At 38.1% G+C, this 25,116-nt stretch overlaps 2 protein-coding genes and 1 non-coding gene across 14 annotated transcripts in view; 1 reads left to right on the top strand and 2 right to left on the bottom strand.

Moving 5' to 3' along the window:
• The window catches only part of ECT2L (epithelial cell transforming 2 like), a 74,357-nt gene extending 59,952 nt beyond the window's left edge, over positions 1-14,405 (top strand). For 2 of the 6 annotated variants that reach the window (XM_032339378.1, XM_032339377.1), the window contains 6 exons: positions 1,161-1,234; positions 1,334-1,490; positions 2,168-2,233; positions 3,587-3,675; positions 12,103-12,275; positions 13,747-14,405. In XM_032339378.1, coding sequence (XP_032195269.1) covers positions 1,161-1,234; positions 1,334-1,490; positions 2,168-2,233; positions 3,587-3,675; positions 12,103-12,275; positions 13,747-13,874 — 687 coding nt within the window. In that variant the 3' untranslated portion in view covers positions 13,875-14,405. Of the gene's footprint in view, positions 1-1,073; positions 1,235-1,333; positions 1,491-2,167; positions 2,234-3,586; positions 3,676-12,102; positions 12,276-13,746 lie in introns of those variants that run through there. The other 4 variants (XM_032339380.1, XM_032339379.1, XR_004284928.1 and 1 more) reach the window with 3 other exon arrangements.
• Positions 6,889-7,031, bottom strand: LOC116589500. The gene has a single exon (XR_004285298.1). It is a non-coding gene; the product is annotated as a U4 spliceosomal RNA (small nuclear RNA).
• Positions 14,406-16,125: 1,720 nt separating the features above from the next.
• The window catches only part of REPS1 (RALBP1 associated Eps domain containing 1), an 83,123-nt gene continuing 74,132 nt past the window's right edge, over positions 16,126-25,116 (bottom strand). For 6 of the 7 annotated variants that reach the window (XM_032339370.1, XM_032339372.1, XM_032339371.1 and 3 more), the window contains 6 exons: positions 25,042-25,106; positions 23,167-23,352; positions 21,955-22,050; positions 19,248-19,396; positions 18,410-18,515; positions 16,126-16,399 (listed from right to left, as the gene is read on the bottom strand). In XM_032339370.1, coding sequence (XP_032195261.1) covers positions 16,331-16,399; positions 18,410-18,515; positions 19,248-19,396; positions 21,955-22,050; positions 23,167-23,352; positions 25,042-25,106 — 671 coding nt within the window. In that variant the 3' untranslated portion in view covers positions 16,126-16,330. Of the gene's footprint in view, positions 16,400-18,409; positions 18,516-19,247; positions 19,397-21,296; positions 21,376-21,907; positions 22,051-23,166; positions 23,353-25,041; positions 25,107-25,116 lie in introns of those variants that run through there. The other variant, XM_032339376.1, reaches the window with a different exon arrangement.

Below are 25,116 nucleotides of genomic sequence, written 5' to 3'. Positions count from 1 at the left end.
TGGAGAGTTCGTGATAAACAATTTTTCCCTTCATGACTTAAGCCGTATGTAGTCTGGGCAGGAATCTTCGGCTCCCCTCTGTGCCACTCACCGCTTTTGCTGGGCTCTCTTCCGAAGGCAGTGAGCTCTCTTTCTTCCTCTTCAATGTGCGTCAAAAGTGGAGCAGAAGAGTGTCCCTTGCACTTCCGCTAGCATCCACTATATTTACTTGGACCGTGTCCACCTGTCCAGACTGAGGCCCTCAGGGGCAGGCCTGGATGCCTCTGGACAAGTCCTGACCTCAGATGTCTCCCTTTGTAGTTTCATCTGACCCCACAAAGGGAGTTTAAATACTGCTGGACAATGATTATGTGAAAGTTGAATGAATAAGGCCATTGCAGAGAACCAACCTTTAGAACAAGAATGGAAGCAAAGTGTCACATAATATTATAAATTGATACTAAAATTGTTATAGTTAGGGATAATAGTGATATCTATTTCACTAGCATGGGGTGTGCAGATAAATAGTCAGTAAACGTGAGCTGTTAATATTACACCCCGTGACTATTTGATGCATTCCTGGCATCTCTGAGGCACTTCTGTACGGTCACTTGTACGGTCACTTCCTGAGTGCTCTAACAGTGATGAAAGGATACTTTGAAACAGATATTTAGCAGAGTGGAGCCCCCTGATGATGTTACTATGGAAAACATAGTTAACTGCAGCATTACAGTGAATACTATTAATAGTTTCTTACTGTGGAGATAGCATTTACTGCCTGACGGGCAGGATCCTTACGGATAGGTTTGTTCCCCTCACCCACAAGAGTTAGGTAGCGTAATCCATGCAAAAGCTCAGGCTTGGAGAAGTTAAATAACTTGACAGGGCCTCGTAGAATTAGATAGAATTCAATTAGAATTGTAATGTTAATCCAGGCCTACCTGGTGGCAAAGTCCATTTTGTCTATACTGATTAAGTTTACGGAATAGGGTTAATTTACGATATAATTAATACACTGTGCTTAGTATATTAGTAAGTCTCAATAGGACTAGCCGTACTTGGGTTCGAGGTAGTTCTTGCCCTTTGGCTTTGAGTGCTTCATAGATCATGCTTGTCTGGCGGAACAGAAGGCTTGCCAACTGTACTACAGAGCAAAATTTTGACATAATGCTCACCTTTAGTCCAGAGAAATGACACCAGCATTCCGAGCTTTCCTGAAAAGACGTGATAAGACCGTTGTTACCAAAATGCTGAGGTAAGTTCTGAGGGAGTGCACCACGGGGGCGCCCCAAGGACATGGCACACTTTGTCCTTCAGAGAGCGACCAGGGTTCCCTTTTCTCTGCCTCATACAGCCTCCCGGAGCTGCTTTTGTACCCATCGCGAAGATTTGAAGAGTATATGAATCTTCTCTATGCTCTGAGGCTTCACACTCCCGCAGGACACGCTGACCGTGGGAGCCTGACCGCTGCCATTGACCAACTCAAAACATATAAAAGTTACATAGATGAGGTGGGGGCTGATGAGCGTTCGTGTCCTTTACAAATGTTACAATACTCTGTCGTACTGACTCAAAGATCCTGAAATATCTTAACCCTTCGTGGCATACTTCAAAGTCTTTCTTCCTCTTAATGTGAAATGATTGGGTTCAGTGATTTTGAGCACTAAGAGGGTCTATTCAAAGCCAAACAACATGAGACAGAATGTTTTCAGATACCTGGATAAGAGCAATAAAACTTTTATTAATATGAAAGTGTGAAGAATTGAATATTTGGATTTTTTTTTCTAGACAACGAAAAGAAAAAAAAAGTAAAATCCTTTGTTTTTGAGGGTACTTCTTATGAATGAACTTTCCTGCCTCAGTAAAGATCGCAATCATAATTATTCTCTGAAAGAATTCAGCATCTTGGAAGATAGTACTATCATTCTGAAAATATTGTTGTGATGTGCATATTACACAGGCATCTGGGCTGAATGTAGACCGATAAACCTCTTTTGCCCTGAAGATTGTGAACACAGTCTTGTCACTTGCCTCTTTGTCTTCAAACACTGGGGGCACAAAATTGAGATTCTTATTAAAGTGTATGAAAATCCTGAGCCGTGTACAAGAGCCATAAAATATTTAAATCTATTTTTTACATATAAAAATTTCATAATTTCAGTTTGCCTAAAATCCTTTTGTTTACTAGATGAAGCACAACATCGGTATGAAAGATCAGCTGTCAGAAATACAGAGAATCGTCTGGGGATGCCCGGTACGTATTCGGACGTACTCACTGCATCTCATGCTCATGAATATATCCTCAAGTTACTGGCAAAAGGAGGCTTGTCGATTTCGATTCAGCTACCATCTGTTGCATGCCTGCTGCGTGCTGTGTGCTGGCAAGCTTTCCCAGTTCCCATCCTTGCTAGCTGTAAAGAGGCATATGAGAAGACACACAGGTGGACTTGATCCTATCCCATAACTTGGCTGCAGTCTTAGCTCCTTAACTGGTACTTCTGTGAACATGACCTCCTTTTGGGAAAGGGACCATGTATTCTATTGTTTTATCTTCCTATACATCGTGCCTGGTGTAGGATTCTGTGCCCTGAGGATATCTGAAAAAATTTTTAGGTGTTAGTTGTTCCCTATAGAATATCATCTGGTCCCAGTCTACCTTCTCTCTTACTGCCTTGCCTTCCACTTCACGATCAGAGGATGCAAATCTACGTAGTCCTCCAATAATGTTAGCCTTTCTCCACACATTTGTGCTTTGTCCGTGCTTTTTCCTTCTTGAAATTGCCTTTCTCACTCCACTGGGTAAACTATCCATCCTTTAAAAATCCAGTTCAATCATCATCTTCCTTGTAAAGTTTCCCCAACATCTCCAGCTGTGAGCCCCTCTCCCCAAGCCCCATCTTGGGTATCCTGAAGCACCCTGAACATCTCTGTCACACTTTTTTTACAAACCTGTTAACGTCATCAGACATGAGCTACAATTTACTTGTCATCTAATGTTTGGCATATAGTAGGAGCTCAATATATGAATTATGTTGAACTAAAGTACCAATTTGAAACATTTTTATTTGGTCAAATTGGGGAAACAAGTTGGAGCTGTTTTATTAGAATTCAGATCTGCACATTTTGGTAGGGAGAGTGGAGTTTGGATTACAAAAAGTCCAAAATCTTGGAACTCACAGAGTTGGAATTTATCTCTAGCTCACTGTTTACATCAAGTGATCATCTCATGGCTAGATCAGTGCAAGGGTCTAACTTCTGAATTTGTAACAATCCATTCACTTCCTTTTCTTCAAAGACCCCATCTTACCTGCTCCCACCCCCTCTTTTTTTTTTTAATACTAGGGAGACTTTTAAAGCGTTTATTTATAAAACAGTAATTTCAGTAGTTTTAAAAATTAGACAACACCCTCAAATATAGTTTTAATTGTGAAGTCTGTGGTCTTTCTAAAAAAAACCTGTTTTGCCAATAATAAAAACATTCACTTTTTCATAATTAAACTGAGTTCTACTCAACACAGCTTCTGGGATATAAAAGAGTTCTTCAGTGGGATACTTTTTATTTTCTCCAAATTTATGAATGTTTCTGATTTTGTTTTTTATTTCATAGACTCTATTAGAAGAAAGCAGATATCTGATTAGGGTCCAAGATGTAGCCCAACTTCACTGCTGTGATGAGGCAGTAAGTTTCTCTTTAAGGTAAGCATTGAACTGTCCTATGGCTGTGACTACGTCTTGCTTATCTTGTACCTGGGATCCAGTACAATGGCTGACCTAAGTTTGCAACAGATCTTTGCACGGGACTGAAAACTTAAACATACATTCCCCTGCAGCTCTATTACCCTATTCACATTCCAGGCAGCTACTAGATGGAATGGGAGAAAACATATAATCTCTGCCAGAACCACAAACTGCATAGACGCAGGAATTCTGAGGTTGGTCACTTTCCTACTGAAAGGAGAGTCAAGTGTTGTGAGTGTCACACACTAGTGATTTGCTCACCTATAAGAAAGAGAAGATCAGTTAATTATCCTGATAGTTATTGAGGTTAGTATTACAAAGGTCTCACCAAGAGACCATCATTATATTGAGGTCTCACCATTTCTGGTTTGCACAGTGCTTACAGCAGTGTAAGAACAAAAGACAGGTGACAATCTCCATAAGCTAGCATCCCCTTTCTTCTTTTAGAACAACGATGAATAAACTTTTTCTGTAAAGGGTCAGATCATAAATATCCTAGGTCTTGTTGCCCAGATTATTTTACTACTTCACGATTATAACATAAAAACAGCAAAATAGTGATATAAATAATACAGCACATAAATGAACAAGTGTGGCTGTGTTACAATAAAACTTGATTCACAAAACAAATGGTGGGGCCATAATTTGCTGATACCTATATTAGAAAATTGTTTGCAAAACTATGTTCTCAGTATTAATGGCAAAGATGACAATTCAACAACTAACCAAATGGAGAGAAATCAACTCCTTTAATTTATCCAACTCTAATAAAAGAAATAAAAATTGATTTGCCTATTATTTCAGTGAATATTTCCCATAGGTGTAGGTCAGGGAGTGGTTGGAAGAATCCCAATGCTTTCACCTCTATTCTTGCCTAGAGTAGTTCTAAATGAAAAGTCATGCAATTGTGTCACTTTTCTCATGATCAGTATTTTTGTTTTATTTGTTTTGTTGTTTTTGTTCAGTAGCGATAGAAACGAGCTGCAGTGATGGAAGGAAACTAGCTATCAAACAAACAATTCTAAACACTCTGGTGTAGTAGGAGACATGCTAGGATTATCCCAGGTTTTTTTTTTTTTTTATTAGAATTTATTTTACCTTCATGTATTCATGAAGGTAACACTCTCCTTTTATGTAAGCCTGAGTTTCTGAACTACATAATTTACCTTTTCTCTAAAGAACTTCTTTTAACATTTCTTGCTAGGCAGATCTACTGGCAATGAATTTTGATTTTTGTTTGAGAATTTTTATTTCTCTTTCCCTTTTGAAGAATAGTTTTGCTGGCTATGGAATCTGGGTTGCTGGGTTATTTTCTTTCAACACTTATTCTACTTTACTCTCTTCTTGCTTGCCAGTTTCTGAGGAGACATCCAATGCAATTCTTGTCCTTTGGTAAAGTGGGTTTTTTCTTTTGCTTGTTTTGTTTTGGTTTAGTTTTGTTTTTGTTCTTTGGGTCTTTCAAGATTTTATCTTTGTCTTTGATTTTCTGGAGTTTGAATGTAATATGCCTACTTGGTATTTTTTTTGGTATTCACCTTGCTTGGTATTCTGTAAACTTTCTGGGTCTGTGATTTGGTAACTGTCAATAATTTTAGAAAATTCTCAGCCATTATCACTTCAAGTATTTCTTCTGTTCCTTTCTCTTTGTTCTCCATGTGATATTCCCATTAGACCTATGTACACTTTTTGTAGTTGTCCCAGATTTCTTGGTTAATCTGTTCCTTTCTTTTTCAATCTTTTTTTCCTCTTTGCTTTTCACTTGGTAAGTTTCTATTGATGTATCTTCAGGCTCATCGATTCTTTCCTCGGCTATGTCCAGGCAGCTAACAAGCCCATCAAAGGCATTATTCATTTCCATTTCAGTGTTTTTAATTTCTACAATTTCTTTTTAATTATTTTTTAGAGTTTCCATTTCTTTATTTTAATCATCTGTTCTTTTGTTGCATGTTGTCCACTTTTTCATTAGCGTCCTTGACTTATTTATTATAAATATTTCAAATTCCTGGTCTAATAATTCCAACAACATCCCTGCCATATAAGTCTAGTTCTGATAATTGCCTTATCAAACTGTTCTTCTTTCTCTTAGCATGATTTGTAATTTTTTGTTGAAAGCTTGACGTAATGTATTAAGTGAAAGGAACTGAGGCAAATAGGTCTTCAGTGTGAGGTTTTAGGTTTATAGGACTAGATGTTAGCCTGTGTTTACTATTGTTGTAACTGTGGTGTCACAGGCTATGGTGTCACAGGCTACAATTTATTTTGGTGTTCTTGTTTTTGTCTCCCTCGCTGCCATTGAGTTTCCCTAGAGACCCCTTAAATAGGGGTCCGAGGCTTCTAGTTCTTTTCAGCTATAATCCCTTGTTATTATAAGGAATTCTGTTGACGCGGTATCAAATGGGAAAGGAGGAGAAGGGAAGAGTTCTAGAGTTTCATGGTTAGGTCTTAGTTTTTTAGTGAGCTTGTGCCCCAGGCTAGGACTTTCACAAATGTTTTTCATTCCTTTCTGTTTCTTGTTTTGTTTCCTTCCATTTTGTGTACTGTCTCTAAGAGACAGGAAGGCCAAAAGGGGCTGGAAGTAGGTGTTTCCCTTCCCCCATATTGGTTAGATTCTGGTAAAATTGTTTCCCCTGAGGGAAGTCTTTTGGTAAGGAGAAGAGAACTCTGCAGGCACATTTCAAAAAGGCTACCTTTCCTCTCCCTATCAGGATGGATGAAAACATTTTTCTTTGATCTTCACAGTGAGAGCCTGGTGGGGCTCCTGGAAGTAAAACATATGCTAGTTTTAAATTCATGCTAGTGGGGAGAGAATGTTCCCCTCAGGCTAGGCTTCCAGGAGTTCTTAATCTCTTAAAACTAGTTCACTGCTCCAGCGGGGAGGTTCTGCCTCCAGTAAGCTGTGTTTCTCTGTATCAGTGTGTCTCTCCAGCTTTTGGGGTGCTAGTTTACCTTGTGGCTTTGATTCTCTGATGGTGCAAAGAAGAGCTGTTGATGCTGAGTTTTTCAGCTTCTTTTTTGTTGTGAGGATGGAAGTTAGGACTTGCAAGCTCTTTATGTGTCCAACCAGAAACCAAAGGGCTCAGTTATTAGACTTTAGCATTTGGGCAAAGAGAATACATTTAAAAATTTGAGGATCATGGGAGAATACTAAATTATTTTACAATCTAATTATGAGGTATATGTATGTTAAAATAGACACCATCTCAGTGATTTGTCAAGCAATAAATTTAAATGTAACTTTACATTAACTTTTCAATTAGCAATAATCACGCCTCGGATAAACCTCATTGGCTATGATACTACCACTGCGCAAAGCTTACATTAACTTTTAAAATTCAGTAAGTGCAAGATAGGTTCATATTCCAAAAGATATTACAGAATACTTAGTCTGTAACTTTGTTTTCTATCATTTTGGAAAGTCACCTAAAACTCAGGAAATCCCATTCCCGTGACTTCCATTAGAGATTTCTACTCAGAGGAAACTCTGTTTATATTTATACATGAAATACTGACTTACATGAGTAGAAGGCTTTATAATTTACCATATTTTCTATTAATGCTTTTTACTTATTTATTGTAGTAATCTCTACACCTAATGTGTGGCTCAAACTCACAGCCCCCGAGATCAAGTCACACGCTCTTCCAACTGAGCCAGCCATGTGACCCCACCGTATTCGTTACATTCTCTCATTTGACACACTCATTACAATCACTTCCTGGGGCAAGTAGGTCTGGAATCATGTTATGGGTGGGAATCTGGATTTAAGTAAGTTCTCTGAGGCTACAGAGTAAGTGCTGGTCCAAAATTCAGAACCAAGTCTCAGTGCTCTGTCTACTGACGAGAGCAGCGGGTTAGAAAGATGAACTGAACCTTCCTCATAATAAACCTACCCACTAAGCCGTGAGTGCTAAACAAATTACTGATAAACAAGAGCCACGACACAGAACAAAATCAGTAAATACTTGCACCATAAAAAGAAAAAAATTCTGCTGGGTAGAGATGAAGTCACAGTGTCATTTTAGAGCTAAGAAATTTGAAGTTATTTGTCCCTCTGTCAATATAGCCCACAGAATTTGGGGATAGCTTAAGCTTTTAGAATATATTATGCAATTTGGAACTTTCATTATATCGTTTTTCCAGAAAACACCAATTTTCACTTACGTGGCTTTCAGCCTGCTGGTTTTTCCGTGGACTTTTGTTGTTCCCCTTCCCTCCCTTGATGCCGAGGTGACAAAAGGCGGAGCCCTCGAGGACTGGCTTTGAATCACCAAAGGGAGACATCCACTTCTCAGACCAAGTCCTCTTGAGGATAAACCCTACTACACTGCCAAAAATGCGTATTGTAAACTTTCTTTTAGCCTTAACCCAAGGGGCCTACAGTCAGTTACTGGGGCAGCTATGTACTGGGAACTTCCCAGAGATATTGGACTCTGGCTCTGAATTGGCTCTTAGCCTGGAAACTCAGAAAGCCTGTAATCCTCAAGTCAGTGTGGATGTATAGAAGCTACAGTTTTGACCCAGGTCAGCTCAGAGAACCTATGGCTCGCTGTTGTCTGCTCATGCCCAAGGTTGTAAAATTCCTTTCAAGGTTTTCCTGTGTTTATAGAAATTGGATACTTCAGCATTTTGGCCTTTTAATACAATAAACAACAATAAAACATTTCTAGAATGATGTTAGGAATTTAAACTATAACAGACCTGTTACATTTTGCTGAGTCATTTGACCTATTTCTGAACAAGGAAAGAAATCCTATCCAAGTTCATGGAGAAAAAACTCTACCCTTACAGTTGGTTCTTTTGAATATGACAAGTGACTTTCTGAAACGTTATTAGGATCCATAGTTTCCACTTCCTTTGCTCTATTATGTCAATATGAGAGATGAAATTATTTACTTTTACATATGTAGAGGAGTTACTATGTTTTTTAGTGTGTCTCATTTTTGGATGAAAATTGTTGGGAGATCTTGAAGGGCTTTATTTATTTACAAGAATGGTATCCACTCATTTTAGGGAGAGAGCATGAGTGGTGGGAGGAGCAGAGATGAGAGGGACAGACAGACCACACTGAGCCCGACATGGGGCTGGATACCACGGCCCTGAAATCATGACCTGAGCCAAAATCAAGAGTCGGACACTTAACTGATTGAGCCACCCAGGAGCCTGTAGAAGGGCTTAACTTAGTAAATGGCTTTTGAAAATCTTTTTTCTAGATGGAACTCAGATTTATTTTAAATAGCATTCTCATGAAATAATTGATTGAAATAATGAAATAATGAAAACCTGTGTGTTTTCAAGTCTCTTTCCCTGTTTATGTCCTCTGAGGACAAGTGGCCTCAACTCCGAGTTAATAATGTACCTGCTCCTGCTCTGCCCTGGGCCCAACCACCCGCTCGATCCACGTGGGTCACAAAACCGGAATTCCTTCATTTATTTCTGCCCTCGGGGTTACCACTTTCGAATGAAAAAATGATTCTTTACCTTTCAAAGGCACTTCTTTAAAGCAAACATGTATTATATTCTCTGATAATTCAGTTTAATAGAGCATTTTTTTTATAGCTTTGAACATTTCTCTAAACTGGTATGATAGGAGAAATAATTGTTCATATCAGTAGTATGGCAAAATTGCTAAACAAAAAGAAGGCAAGAATACGGGTGGGGGTCTTTTACCTCGAGTGGCCATTCACCACGTACAGACAATTACACACAGATTGGGAAAGACCTCTTCCCTTTCTAGCCTCCTCTCTCCCTCATCCCTAGTTCTGTAGGCACCATTATTGTCAGAATATCCTACCAACTTGATCTAGAATATTGCTTCTTGCAAGTGTATGTCAGTGTGTGTGAAGCACCCACTCCTTCCAGCCTAAATCACAGCCACACAGAAATGGGAAGGAAATGCATGAAAAAGGAAAAGCTGGCTCCAGCGTTTGGGCATTTCTGTTTATCCAGACACCTAACAGAGCCAAGACCTCATTAATACTCTCTGAATAGCTGAACCTGAAATATAGTACTCTTCAAAAATTTTTAAGTCCTGGGGATGCCTGGGTGGCTCAGTCATTAAGCATCTTCCTTCGGCCCAGGTCATGATTCCAGGGTCCTTCCTGGAATCGAGCATCGGAGCATCAGACTCTCTGCTCGGCGGGAAGCCTGCTTCTCCCTCTACCCCCTCTGCTAGTGTTCCCTCTCTCACTGTGTCTCTCTGTCAAATAAATAAATACAATCTTAAAAAAAAAAAAAAAGTTTCAGTCCTGGGTCCCAGTCCTTCACCTAGCATGACATGGTTGTAACTAATACATGATTTAACTGCCTCACTCCTCAAAATGTGCTCTGCACATCAGCATCGTCAGGCAGCTGTTAGAGATGCAGAAACTCTCACACGACTCTAGTTCTACTACCTTCAAATTGCATTTTAACAAAAATCTCTAGGTAATTTAGAGGGACATTAAAGTTAGTATTATGTACAAGTCAGAGCCATTATTATATAAAGTGGATTCTAAGTGGCAATTATAGTAGCTTTTAAGGACAGCAATCCGGTTTTTGATAAAAATACATAAAACCTTTGACCAATCAATCCTACCTGCCCACCACAGCCCACCCCATCCTCGCAAGCCCATCTGAAAGAAATAACAACACATGTAAGGGATTTGATTGTAAATAAAGACCAGTTTATTCGAACATTGCACATAGTGGCCATAACGAACAAGTGAAAGAAGGAGAAAAGAAAGGAGGAAAAAGACCCAAGCCTGTACACACCAATGGACATCAAAAGGGAAGAGCGGAATCAGTGATGTCTATACACACCATAAAGTATTATTTGGCCATTAAAAACAATAAAATAAAGGGGCACCTGCGTGGCTTAGTCGGTTAAGCATCTGAGTTTGATTTCAGCTCAGGTCATGATCTCCGAGTCTTGGGATCAAGCCCTGCATTGAACTCCCCACTCAGTGTAGGGCCTGCTGGAGATTCTCTCTACCCCTCTCTCCACTTAGGTTCTCTCTTTCAAATAAATAAATCTTAAAATAAATAAATAAATAAATAAATAAATAAATAAATAAAGCAAGCCATACCAGTTAACTTGAAGTGATTTCCATTGCTAAGTGAGAAAAACAGAAAAAAAGTGTGGATATTACCATTTTTGTAAAATAATGGCAACCTACTTGTAAACAGATGTGTATATATGTACATATGTGTGCAATTACCTGAGCAAGTAAGAAAACAAAGACAGACAGGTAGGAGTTGGGTAATTTGGGTGACCTGAGTGAAGGGAGGAGGGACCCAAGCAAAAAGAAAAAGTGAAACAAAAAAAGGACACTTAAAAATGCCAATGGTATGAATTGATGCCACTTTAGTGTTTATGTGAAAGTTTATGTAGACTTCAAATGGCAATTAAAAAAAAATAGTGAAGATTAAAAATAAGACTTCCTCTGAACATCAAGCCAGTATATGGACTCCCTTCCTTCGAGCAAGTGAGGGTTGCTTGAAACTTCTAAGAGAAAAAAGATTTTGGTTATCCTCCCAACATGGGGGGAGGGAGGCTAGAGACACTGGGAAGTGGGTGCTCCCCCACTCCGCTCCTCCCCAACACATTGCTTGACTCCCTGGTGAGTACTCACACAAGCAAACCCAAAGGAGAGTACACCGGTGCCTGCCAAGCACAAGACCTGGCTCCAATAACACAACAGTGTAATGAGGGTAACAGACGGAGGCTGAGGGCACATTTTGCCTGTTGGTAAACATGCCTACAGCTGACCATCATAGCAACCTCCGTGAAAATGAAGTTAACTTAATTCTCACCTTTCATACTGATGAAGTATGTTATCTATTGATTTCCCTCCAACCATAATTAGGAAAATTTTAATTTCCTACCTAGTAGTTAAATGCTTTTCTTTTCCCAGCTGTGTGCTTAAGACACCTTATGTCATATTGGTTCTTGTGCTTTTCTCTACCCCAAACTGTTAAGATGAACTGAAGACTGAAGACGAAACCAAACCAAACAGAAACCTTCCCCAGATTGCCCAAATACATCAGACACAAAATACCAAACTTGACAGAAGTTTAACACAGCTCTAGCATGATTCACGTTGAAAAGGAGGAAAAGTTCATGGTCTCTTTCCTCCACATTCCCACACTGAATGCTTATCCAGTGGGTAAGTTCAAAGCATTCCACTGGAGCCTGGAGGCCGCCCCCCCCCACCCCCCCGGAGTGGCCTGAGAGACAGAAGAGACTATTTACAGCAGGAGAAAAACTACTGAGAACTCCAATGAGCCATTTCAACCTGTCTGCAGCGGGCAAAACCACCAACTATTGGCTTATCAATGCCAAGACGGTGAACTGTATAACAAAGCATGTGTGTATGCCTACTATGTAACCCTTCTCCACTTTAACACAGGTCCTATGAACACACCCGTGACCTCAGTCTTTTCCTCTTCAATGATGCACTGCTTGTTTCTAGTCGGGGCACAGTTCATACTCCGTTTGAGAGGACTTCAAAATCAACCTACCAGTTCATTGCATCAGTGGCCCTTCATAGGTTACTTGTAGAGGACATTCCAGATTCTAAATGTATGTATTCTTTTTCTTCCAAGAGTTAAAGACCTTTAGAAACCCATATTACATAATGCTCATTAACTATTAAAATATAAAGTAGGAAAAGTACTGGAATGTTCATTTGAAAGTTTGCAAATAGTTCTCCAAATAATTTTAGGATTTCATTAATGTAAACTTGCATCTATCGGAAATAGAAAAAAAAAGGAATGGTGGCATTGTCAGACAGGTACCCTACATATTAGGAAAACAACTTTCAAAAATCACAAAGGGAAGCATGAACCCACATCATCCTGAGCTCTTTGAAGCAATCTGACAAGAGAGCCACTACCCACCACAGCTTGTAAATGTTACAATTTTATACTTTTACCTATCACTTTTCCATTTTACTAGGACTCAATACTGCCTATAGATTTTACTATTTTAGATTTTTATATGCTGTTTCCATTCCACTAAGATGAAGTGATTATTACAGCGATTACTACAGATTATTACAGTGAAGTGTACCTTTGCTTCCATAAGTTCATATTCAAGTTGATAGTTCTTCTGTAACTGACAGATTTGCAAAGGATGTTTAGTAACAAACATTTCATTCATTAATAACCTCAACAGAACTATCATGTTATGAAAAGAAATCCTACTTAAAAATACTATGCCTATTTTTAGTTATTACCTACACTTCACTTGCCAAGCTTAAAAGGATCCTTCTCTTTTCTCAGTTTTTGTTAGGAACAGCTGAATGGAACAGCTCTCATTCCAATACTCTTCACCGCATGTCAAGGCAGGACTTAAGGTTAAAGCTAGAATAAAGGTCTTACAGAAAGAATTCACCCTTTAAAAAAGGATTCCTTCCCTTTAGTTTTAGCCTCATTTTAAATCTGAGCCTGAGAAGAAATGAACACCAAAGGGGAAAATAAATATTTCCACCTAGAAAACAAACTCAGCTGACATGAGTTAGTTATCTATAATCACCGGGAATGGTTAAAGAGGGTAGGACATCTGCTTTCAATCTCCCTTTAGTCAGCTGTGGTCTGTGTCAAAACATCACTATGTAACCCACTAGACAGCTGGCACTCAGCTACATAGTTGGCTTAATTCCAACAAGGTGGTCCCGGCCTAGCTCTCAGCATCTCTACCTGCACCAACTCTTAGTGTAGACCTTTACTGGCTCCTTCTGGAGGGACCTTTACCGTCCTCCTTCTGGAGGGACCGAGACAAAGAGTTAAAGAACATGACATCATCTACCAGTCTTTAAAAATAACTGCCAATAGAATTACACAATCACAAAGATTATTTTATATTATATTTGAATTATTCAGGATTTTTAGGAAGTTATATTCTAAACTGGACTTGTATCTTTTGGAATCCCTTTCTAGTTTACAAAAGGTTCTTAAAGATGACTTGGTCAATTCTTGAATTTTGTAACATTTTCTTTTCTTTTGATTGTGACCTGCCAAGATTAATTAGTGGACCTCAAATATTTTTACAGATATCAAGAATGCATTTATTCTTCATGGTCCAAAACGTGAATGGATTTGTGCTACAGAGGTTGAGGATGATAAATTCCTATGGTTGTCAGTACTTCAAAGTGCAATCAAAAGTAGTATGGAGAAGTAAGAAAAATATTATGGGTGCTAATTCTCCCTGGCAAAGACCAAGAGATCCCTGTTCCAGAAGATCCAGTAGGAAGCAGAATGATTTCTCACGGATGGGGAGAATGAATTAGGATGATCCATAAAGTCCCTCCAAACTTTTAAACTTTATCATCTATGTTCAACTATGCAAAGAAATGTACAGAAGAACAACTTGAGTCCAAAATTTTGAAGCACTTCTTTTGGTGATTATTTTTCATAGGCAGTAAAATTTGACAGAACAAAGATAATTGCATATTTAAAGTTTTGTTTTATGAGCTAATGAAAAAGTCAGAATAAAAAAGTTTTTCTTAAATGATCAGTCTAGAGAAATAGTTTGTTGACTTACCAATCATATCTTTATAAATTTTCATGATATAATTACTGATTTTAAAATGTGTATAAAAATATAAATGGCAATTTGGCAAAAAACTTGTCACATGTCTTTCATATGAATATATTCTTCCAGAGAGCATTAAAAATAAATTCCTACAAAGTACTAAAAGGTTTCCTGTGATTCTGAAGTGTTTTTTTGGTTGCAAAATTAAAATTTTTAGACCCTCTAAGTAAGAGGTTTTAAAAAGTTAAATTAGACATTGCTAAATTAGAAGGCTGTTGGGGGAAAAAAAAAAACCCAACACAAAATACCTTTAAGATACAAAAATAAAGGGCTCCTGGGTGGCTCATTGGTTAAGCATCTGCTTTAGGCTCAGGTTGTGATCCTTCTTGGGACCAGTTCTACATCAAGCTCCCTGCTTAGTAGGGGGTCTGCTTCTCCCTCTACCACTCCCTGTTGCTTGTGATCTCTCTCTCTTAAGTAAATATATAAAAGATTTTTTAAAAAGAAACAAATATAAAGAATTTAAGACAATTCTGTTTGAAGAGAAACAGCAAAGCATGTGTTTGGTAGTCTTTTGTATCTTTAAAACCTTCATTTAATTATTTAACAAACTGAAGCCATAACCTGTTAGCCACTTGGAAACTTCTGCTAATGTATGCAGTAATAGTAATATTTTTTACTTAGAGTTGATATTGACCTTGGAAACTTTCACTTGTTAGTTTCCTTTTTGCTTCATATTCTCCTTTAAGATAGTAAAAATCTACTAGTACAGTCTAGGATTGTGAACTGGGCTATTTTAAACATTTTCTTTTTTCAATAAACATATAAATTCCTTCTAATTCTTAAAAAATTTAAATTCTTGTTAAAAAATGTAGAGAAGTTAAAATATTGTGTTGTTTTTTAGTGTAAAATCACACCTTTAGTGTAAAATCACACCTTGATTCTGTTACGATATATCCATGCAGCCTAATATCTATGATCCCATAGAATAAATAGAATACCATTAAAGGGAGTATCTGCTGTTAGTCAGTAGTGAATGCAAATTTACATATATGATCAAAATGTATACATCATATAATATGAAACAAATCCTACGACATTTTTTCAACCTGAATAGGACACACTTCAGAAGCTCTGTTAATAGGAAAAACCAGTCTCTATGACCAAAGATTGGATGACAAAATAGCTGAAGGTAAACCAGAAATCTCAAGGAATTTCCATTTATTCTGTGAATAATTAATGCCCTCAAAAGTTTTAAAATATAATTATTTGAAAATAATCTATGTAGCAACTGATAAGCATAAGTTTCTAACTAAGACTTAAGTGCATAAATCATGCAAAAAATGATGATGTTTGCATGTGGACAGTACTTATGTCGTTTGTGATTCAACACTTTCCCTTTGCTTCTATGGGACAATTAAGACCTGACTTCATAGCTATTTCATAAGTTTACGTGACTGCTGAGTTAAAATTTCACACACAACAATTTTAGGTTACTGGTGAAACTGCTCAGTTTTCACTGGGAAAATTATAAAATCTGACCTCCAAGTTGAAGCCTGAAAGTACCACATGACTCCTAAAGAATGCTGATAATGGTTAAAGAATGCCTCATCCAATACAGTTCTTTAAAATAAAAAATTCAGTAGGGAACTCATTTTTAAGATTTTTACAAAATATAGATGCTTCATGTAAAATATTAAACCTAAAAGACAAATTGACAATTTATTTTTTTGACTTCTTTTGCAAATATTTCAGTCTTTGCTTGAGATACAAATGGAAAGGCCATTCTGTAAATCAAATCAGTGTGAGGTTCTGGCCACTTAAGAATCCTGGACCGATGTTATGTATTCCTGACACTATGGAGCAAGAAGTGTGGGCTATGCCAACAAACACAATATATCCTCCAGGAAAAGTCATCCTGACCCTTTTATTGTTGAAATTAAAAAATAAAACATACTTAAATACAGGTGAACATATAGGGCAAAACAGAATCATAAAATTTAATGTTGAATTAAGCAGTGAGCTGAATGTTTGGGTCTCCAAACTGGCTTGAACCCAAAACTGCTTAAAAATGGGTATGTTCACAGTTAACGGCAATTGGCTTATAGGTGAGAGAATGGTCGAAGCTGTTCCAGTTGAACTTCCAGAGAAATTCTCTCCTCAAGAACATCCTGAAAAAGATGCAAAGTTATGTTTCAAAGTATATAAAAATGAAGGCACAGCTAACAACAACTCAGCATCAAGAAAATTTAAATTTGTTAAGACAAAGGGAGAGTCACTCATATTTTAAGAGGATACTTCAACTTAGCAAGGAGTTTCTTTATATGTCAGTACTATTAAAATATGATCTTAAAATCTTTTCCCTACTAAGTAAATCAGGGTAATAAAATGTTTTTTAATTATCAGAGAAAAGCCAATATTTGCAAACGATGTTACTTATGCATGCATTTTGCATAAAGCCTACCCCCTGCAGGAACAGTAGATGAACCAATTAACATTTCCCCTGGTGATGTTATCTGGTCCTGATAACTCCTGAACCACATCTGACTTTTGGTTTCACAAAGAATAAATTTATTCTGCAATCAGAATTTCTTACCACTGTTGATTGTGAACAGTCTTTTCAGATAGCCAGCAAATCCTAACTCAACTTTTTTTTCCTCAAACATGCTGATCGTTTTTTAACCAGAACCATTTCCAATTTTGTACCATACTTCCTATTCTCTTTTCAAGATAGAGAGAAAAGTGATTTTAAAAATAGCTCCTATATACATGTTTCTATAAGCGCCTTTAGTTCTTTAGAAAAACAAGTGTCAACAAAATTTTCATTATCAAGGTAAGGTACTAGTAAGCTTATAGTTTTATAGTCTTCCTTTACAACAGACCAAATTCATAATCACACAGTGACTATAAATATTTTCTCTGATCAAAGAGCTACACAAAAATATCATTCATTCACAGATATTTATCAAATCCTAACATGCGCTAGATTTTTAGGGATAGAGACAAGATGGTTACAAATTTATCTAGGGAGTCCTCGCTCACTTCTGACATCCCGCTTGAGCATTAACACATCCCTCTCTCTTTTTTCTCAATGTATTTTGGTTTGGAATTTGGAGAACACACACACACACACACACACACACACACACACGTGTGGGGGGGCATCCTGAACAGAAAAAATTATGACTTTCAGTGAGCTTATTTTAGTAGGGAAAAGAGACAAATGTGCCATAGATAATAATACCAGATAATGTGATAAACGCTGGATGAGGGATACCAACAGAATGTTATGGGAACAAACTAACTCTGCATTCATTTTACACTTTCATGGACTCTTCTCTTGTCTTTGTGTTTTATAACCTTGCTACTCAAAGTGGGACCAACAGTCCAGCAGCATTTCTATCATCTGGAAGCTTATGAGAAATGCAGAATCCTCAGGTCCCTTTCCATATTTAATATGAATCAGAATTTGCATTTTAACACGACCCCTGACTAACTATATACACTGAGATGTGAGAGTCACTGATTTATAAGATATAAGTGATTAAAGTTGGTAAGCCATAAATGATTCTAGCTCATTTTTATTTGCAAAGATTCAAAGAAATCAGAGTGGTAAGAAAGAAAAACATATCCATTCCTCTCAAGTGTAAATGATGGGAGTACACATGGGCCATAAGCATCACTTCTACCTAAGGCTTGTCTTTCCTTTTTCACATGCAAAATGATCTCAACTGTCCCCATCTTCTTTAGACCAGTTGATCTCTCTTTAAGAGACTCTGAGTTGTCTTTGATAAAAGGATAAACCAACGATACTCAAGTCATCTTAGAATTAAGTAAGAGTATAGGGAACCACATATATTGTCTTGGTGGTGCTCAAGGTCACATTTGCTCTCTTGGGCTTCATTATGAATGTTCAGGAACATTACAGGAACAGTGTATTACAGGAACAGTGATGCCATATATATATATATATATATATATAGACAATCAGATCAGAATTGAGTATACAAAATTCCTTCAAATATACAAAGATTCAACGGTGTAAAAAACATTTTAGATACACATTTCTCTTACTGCCTGGGAAGTTTCATACTAGCTTAAAAATGCTGGATCACTTCTAAGCTCCAGTTAACTGAGATGTTCTGAGTCCACGGAATTCCCCAAGTAAAGATTCAGAATACCTTTAATTGTTGCTGCAATTCACTATTCAATCTGGCCAAAACTGTGTTGGTTTCCTTATTGCGTCTAATTGATGCCTGAATTGCTTTCTTATCTTTTCCAACAGACCTGAGAAGATAAGAGGGCCAGAAAATATGATTGTCATTTATCTTTAAACTCTCTCCATTCTTCCCTGACCTCTCTCTAAATCCAGAAAGTAGAGGGAACATCTTTTGCCTTAATAGCATAGCTCAACATCATTAGCTCAGTTTCAGTGGTCAACCAAAAGTATCTAAGTTTCAGAAGATTAAGTTTTATTGTTTTTGTTCTCATTCTTTTTCTGTAGAATCACCTGACTTTTAGTCCAGAGCAGGTAACCATTTTTCTATCAACAACCACATAGTAAATATTTTAATCTGTGGGCCATATGATTTCTGTAGCATATTCTTGTTTTTGGTTTCTTTTTCTCTCCCTTCTCTTTTTTACACCACATATAAAAGCCATTTTTAGCTCTGGGCCTTAAGAAAACAGGCCATGGGATGAATTTGGCCCACGAACCCTAGTTGGCTGATTCCTGGTTCAGGGCAACCAGAGTTAAAATCTTACTGTTACTCCATACTAATTAAAAAAAAAACTCTGCTCAGGGTTTGCATTAGGTTGTTAAAATGAAGCTGGAATTGAGCCAGATAACAGAAAGGGGGAAAGTGGGGAGAATATTACAACTACTCAAAAAAACTCTCAAAGAGGAGCACCTGGGACCCTCTGCTCAACTAGAGAGCCAGTCTGACCATAATTTCCTTCATTCTGATACATTAAGTGCTGTGCTTTTTGCCCCTTTTGTCTAGGGACAGCTCTGATTACCTAGGAATTGAAGGCTGTGACGCAAGCACAGCAGCTAAGACACCTGTCTTCTGTGTGTGTTCATCAACTTCTGGTTTTAATTCATCTTCTGATTTCAATCTTCTTCGAACAGGTTTAGGTGGTGGAGCAAGAGGTGTGGTGCCTTTGCTCTACAAGAGAAGAAGTCCGTTAACAATGGGGATGTCTTCAAGACATTCACAGTTACTCATCATTTGCTTTCTTTACACTGCTTCTTCTCCAAAAATTAAAAGTCACCTGACCCACTTCTAAAAAAAATATATTTTATTTGTTTATTTGACAGAGAGAGATCACAATTAGGCAGAGAGGCAGGCAAAGAGAGGCGGAAAGCAGGCTCCCTGCTTAGCAGGGAGCCTGATTCAGGGCTCGATCCCAGGACCTTTAGATCATGACCTGAGCTGAAAGCAGAGGCTTAACCCACTGAGCCACCCAAGTGTCCCACCTGTCCCACTTTAAAACAATTTATGTTATTTTTAACATGGCTAAGTTCAATTTCAATGTGAAAGGGTGTTCCTGGGTTGACATCACAACTGTGAAATATACCTAACCAGACACTTTTTAAAAAAAGGGTGACATAAGCTCCTTGAGGCCTAAATCTGACTCAAAACTGTAATATTCATGATTTAAATATTAACAAGGAAGATGTTTAATATATATACTGTTTAATAAATATAAAAGGTGTCTCCAGGGGCCCCTGGGTGGCATAGTAGGTTAAGCATCTGACTTTGGCTCAGGTCAGGATCTCAGGGTCCTGGAATTGGGCTCTGTGTCGGGTTTCCCACTCAGTGGGGAGCTTGCTTCTCCCTCTCTCTCTGAGCTCCACCTTGTGCTTTCTCTCTCAAATAATCTTTAAAAAAAAAGAGGAGGGGGGAGTCTCCAGAAATATCTATCCATTACCATTATAGGATTTCCTAGTCAAAAATACTAAAATGTGTTTCTTCTTTTAAGATTTTATTTATTTATCTGACAGAGAGAGACACAGCGAGAAGGAACACAAACAGGGGAAGTGGGAGAGGGAGAAGGAAGCTTCCTGATGAGCAGGGAGCCTTGATTGCAGGGCTTGATCCCAGGACCCAGGGATCATGACTTGAGCCAAAGGCAGACACTTAACAACTGAGCCATCCTGGTGCCCCTAAAATATGTCATCTTAATAAAGCAATTTATAAAGAAATAGAAAGCAAGGCAATTCGTTAAAAACAATAACTAAGATGCACAAAAATTATAACGCCAAATATGAGTGGACACTGTTAAAAATTCTGTATTTTCCCTCAACAGATTCAAATATGTTATTTTGGTATTTACCATAACCTGATCTGTTAATAAATAAAACTGACAATCAACTGCCATATCTTTGGTTAAATACTATTTTTAATTTGTTGCTGTGAGCTGACAAAAATAAAATTCACTATTTAAAAAACACAAAAATATGGTAAAAAATAGTGTCGAGAGAGTAGTTTAAGCACTCTCAGAAGCACATGCTGTAATAGCTACTGGGAATGTCTGGGTGATAACAGGAAAAAAAATTACCAAAACTTTTCTTTCAGTGGAAAAACATGCAAATACCTATAATTAACTTCGCAATGCAAAAACCAAATAAGGACTGACATACATAGATAGATGGACGGACAGTATGTGATAATGCAAGTATAGTAAAATATTAATAGTACAGTCATGGTGTGGGTTTACCGATCTATATAATATAAAATTCTCTCAATTTTATTTTACATTTAAACATTTTCATAATAAAATGTTGGGGGAAAAATTATTCCCAAAACGTCAAAAAAAGAGCACAACGCCCTTAGAGGGTTGGTAATTTTTCTCTATGACACTTATGACTGCAATAAAAAAAATGGAGTTTGGCCAATAAGGAAGTTGTACTTTCCAAATGTGGAAGAATGTCATCACCATATAAATTCTGAGAACCTAAGGCATATACTAGATGACAGACCATCACCTCCTAGAATTTTTAGACAGGTAGACCCTGTTCTGAAACAGACCAAATATATTACAGTTAAAGGCAGTGGAATGGCTTAGATACTCAGCAGTTCACTTCATTTCTAAGATCTTTGTCACCTTTAAAATCTTACAAAGTGAAAATGGTGTCATATAACTTTTTTTTTTTTTTAAGATTTTTATTTATTTATTTATTTATTTATTTATTTATTTTTAAATTTTTTTTTTATTTATTTTTTATTTCCAGCATAACAGTATTCATTATTTTTGCACCACACCCCGTGCTCCATGCAATCCGTGCCCTCTATAATACCCACCACCTGGTACCCCAACCTCCCACCCCCCGTCCCTTCAAAACCCTCAGATTGTTTTTCAGAGTCCATAGTCTCTCATGGTTCACCTCCCCTTCCAATTTCCCCCAACTCCCTTCTCCACTCTAAGTCCCCATGTCCTCCATGCTATTTGTTATGCTCCACAAATAAGTGAAACCATATGATAATTGACTCTCTCTGCTTGACTTATTTCACTCAGCATAATCTCTTCCAGTCCCGTCCATGTTGCTACAAAAGTTGGGTATTCATCCTTTCTGATGGAGGCATAATACTCTATCCCCAGGGGTACAGGTCTGTGAATCACCAGGTTTACACACTTCACAGCACTCACCAAAGCACATACCCTCCTAACCCTAACTTTTTATATGTACAAAATAATCAATATTATAGAAGACATCACGTACCACATTGGCGGGAACACTAGCAGCTGTCTTTTCTTCAATTTTACTATCTGTTTTGGCAACTCGAAGAGAACTTGCAGAATCAGAAGCTTTTTCAACCTAGAGATGAATATATTATCATTCCTAATTATACATAAGCAGTATACAATTATGCATAAATATGTATGTTAACAAATTGGGAGAGTAAAATGTTAAGAAAATATTCATTCTCATAATAAGGATTGTGAGAAAACCCTGTAAAAATGGCCATTCTCTATAGCAGAAGGGCGGAGAGCAGGAGAGGGCTGAGGATGCAGCCCAGCACTGTTTGGAAAGTTCTTGTGGTGAGGGCAGGGGGATGCCTCTGCCCCAGAGACGTGAGTACCAGTACCCTGTACACACCTGTACTTCCCCTCAGGCCCTCCCCTGCCTTCCTGATAGTTTAGGCCATACCCCAAGTGGTCCCAGGGCTAGATAAAAAGTTTCAGGCTCAAAGAAGTGGCTAGCAGAAGTTCCTGCCACTAGATCTGAAGAGCATCTCCTAAACACTGTCTGTAAAGATGGAATCTGGCAGCCCGTGGTCTGTAGGTCTAACTAATGTGACTCACATCATATGCATGGAGTGTAGCTAGGGTAACCATAGCCATTTGTTACATGCAAATCTTCACCAAATCACACATCAGATGCGAGCCCCTGAGCAGTGTTTTAGGCATGCCCGGAGGGTTGTTTGTGCCTTTTCCCATGACAGCTAGCTTCTACCCAGATTCTGATTTTTTTTTTTTAGTGATATTTATTTATTTATTTATTTATTTGATGGGGGAACAGAGAGAGAGAGAGATAGATATAACAAGGAGGCAGAGAGGCAGGCAGAGGGGGGGGGGGTTAGCAGGCTCCCTGCCAAGCCAAGAACTTGATGCAGGGCTAGATTCCAGAACCTTGAGATCATGACCCGACCCAAAGGCAGAGGCTTAATCGACTGAGACACCCAGGCACCCCACCACATTCTGATTATTAGGCATTATACTGTAACCAGCAGGTATCTAAGGCCAATTAACCAATTAAGAAGCACAGACCCAGGGAATATAAATTCTCTAAAGCAGCAGCAGCAGATATTTTACTCGCTGATGTCCACTCTGGTATCCGCTCTTTTAGAGGTTCCTCTGCTTACAGACCTGTTATGAATATAATGTGGGAAGAGTTTCCCAGCAGAAAATCAAATAAGCCCTGAAAACTGACCGGCAAGACCTCCGGATGTTTCTCGGCTTCATCATCTTGTTCTTCATTGACGTTTGATGCAGCAAATACTTCAAATTGGCTGAAATCTGCAAAATTTGGTTGCTCTGGTATCTGCTGAGGTGAGGTACTAGTGTGAGTGATTAGGCCATCGGCATCCACTGGGCGATGCACAACGGGACCAGGAGCCTGCACAATGGGTCAGGATGGAGGAACACACTTCATTAGTCTATCACTGTCAGCAACCTTCTTCTTTGAAAATATACTGTAGAGATGCTTTGTTATCTGTAAATTCAGGGAGATGAGTGACAGTAGCATCTAGCTCTAAAAACTGTAAGTGGAATGCTGAGACACTCAAAAAATTAAGATGATAAACCTTCAGTAAGAAAGATACTTTTGCAAATTCTTATTGCAAAGAAAGTACATTAAAGGAGAGGAAGGGTCTGGTCTTACTCTTTGACTCTGTACTTGCATCTAACTTTTTTTCTTAATTAGGCTACTGCACAACAGTCTGTGCTTTTAACAAGTCTTTTTTTTTTTTTTTTTTTTTTAATGTTTCTGGAAAGGTTATTTTGAAGTGTGAAAACCACTGCTCTAACTACCCTCCCAACACTTCAGTGTACTTCCCTCCAATTCGTCCTCCCCTCCTTTGCCAGAGCAATCCTTCTAAAATCTTTAATCCAAATGTAACTTCTGGCCAAGCACTATGGAAATTACAGTGAATGAACAAATAAGTCGGATGTCCTAATGAAGCAGTGCAGTGCAGGATAAGAGACAAGTACACGAGGACTTAAGACAGTGTGAGTTTATGACAGTGGAAGTACAAGGTGCTACAGGAAGAAATCTTCAGGCTCTTCCCTGCTTGCCCTTTAAAAATTCTCTCTCCTATAAGACTTCTGTCCTTAGTATGATACAGAGATACTCTGCCCTTTTCCCACCTCTTCAGCCTCATTCCCCATCATTTGGTGGCCCCGATGAACTCTTGTTCCCTGGAATATGCCAGGCCACATCATTCCTTCTGAGAGGAGTGCCCTCTTGATCTCTCAAGTCTCTGCTTAAAGTCTCACTTCCTTCATTTTATTTAACATCTTTCCAATGTGATCCTTGACTTTACTGGTTAGTCAAGCTGTGCTGAAGCATTTCATAAATATATCTAGCACAGCCCTTCTACTGTAACTGTTGTTTGTAAGTCTGTTTTCCCCACTGGATTGGTTCTTGAGTCAAGTGACCAACTCACTGGGTTTCACAGTTCAACCCAAGACAAGTATTCTTGCTGAGAGTTTAGATAAACAAAATATTCAAATTTCAGTATCTTTGATGATTAAGAAACCATCTTTTTAACTTCAAATAATCAACTTCATTGTAGGAATCTAACTCAGAAAAATCAACCAAATTCATCCACGTAAAAGGCAGTTGGCCAGTCAGTCAAATAAAAAACTATCAGCTATAATCCAGAATCTGTCTTAGAATCTACTAGATGGAAACAATTTCAACCTGGCAGGGATGACGTGGCCAACTTACAGTTCCTTTATGGAAGGAGTAACATCTCCAGGAAGTTGCAGTGAGGTCATGGAGCCTCTGCTAGGCCCAGGACATGTCCTGGGTCTACATAGGGACATATAGACAGGAACATCTCCTATCTCCCAACCTACTGTTCTCTCCACTAAACCTTCCATTAGCAAGACATTAGCATTTGGTCCACTTTTAAAGTTTCTATCTAATCATTATTCTTGACTTCCAAAATAAGACTTAGCTTCCCTGAATAAAATGTTCATTAAGAATGACAATTAGGTAATTCCTAATCTTCAAAATAATTCTAGAGTAGAAGCAAACTCTAACAAATGTAATTGGTCAGTAATGAATACACTGGAGAATTACCTGTGAGGGCTGTGGTCTTGGAGGCACTGCAGGAGGATGGGCAACAACCCCAGCCTGTTGTTGTCCTAAGTAAAT

The sequence above is a fragment of the Mustela erminea genome, chromosome 4 (assembly GCF_009829155.1).
Source record: "Mustela erminea isolate mMusErm1 chromosome 4, mMusErm1.Pri, whole genome shotgun sequence".
Lineage (NCBI taxonomy): Eukaryota > Metazoa > Chordata > Mammalia > Carnivora > Mustelidae > Mustela > Mustela erminea.
Note: the sequence above shows the minus strand (reverse complement) of the source record. Positions and strands in the feature narration are given on the sequence as shown.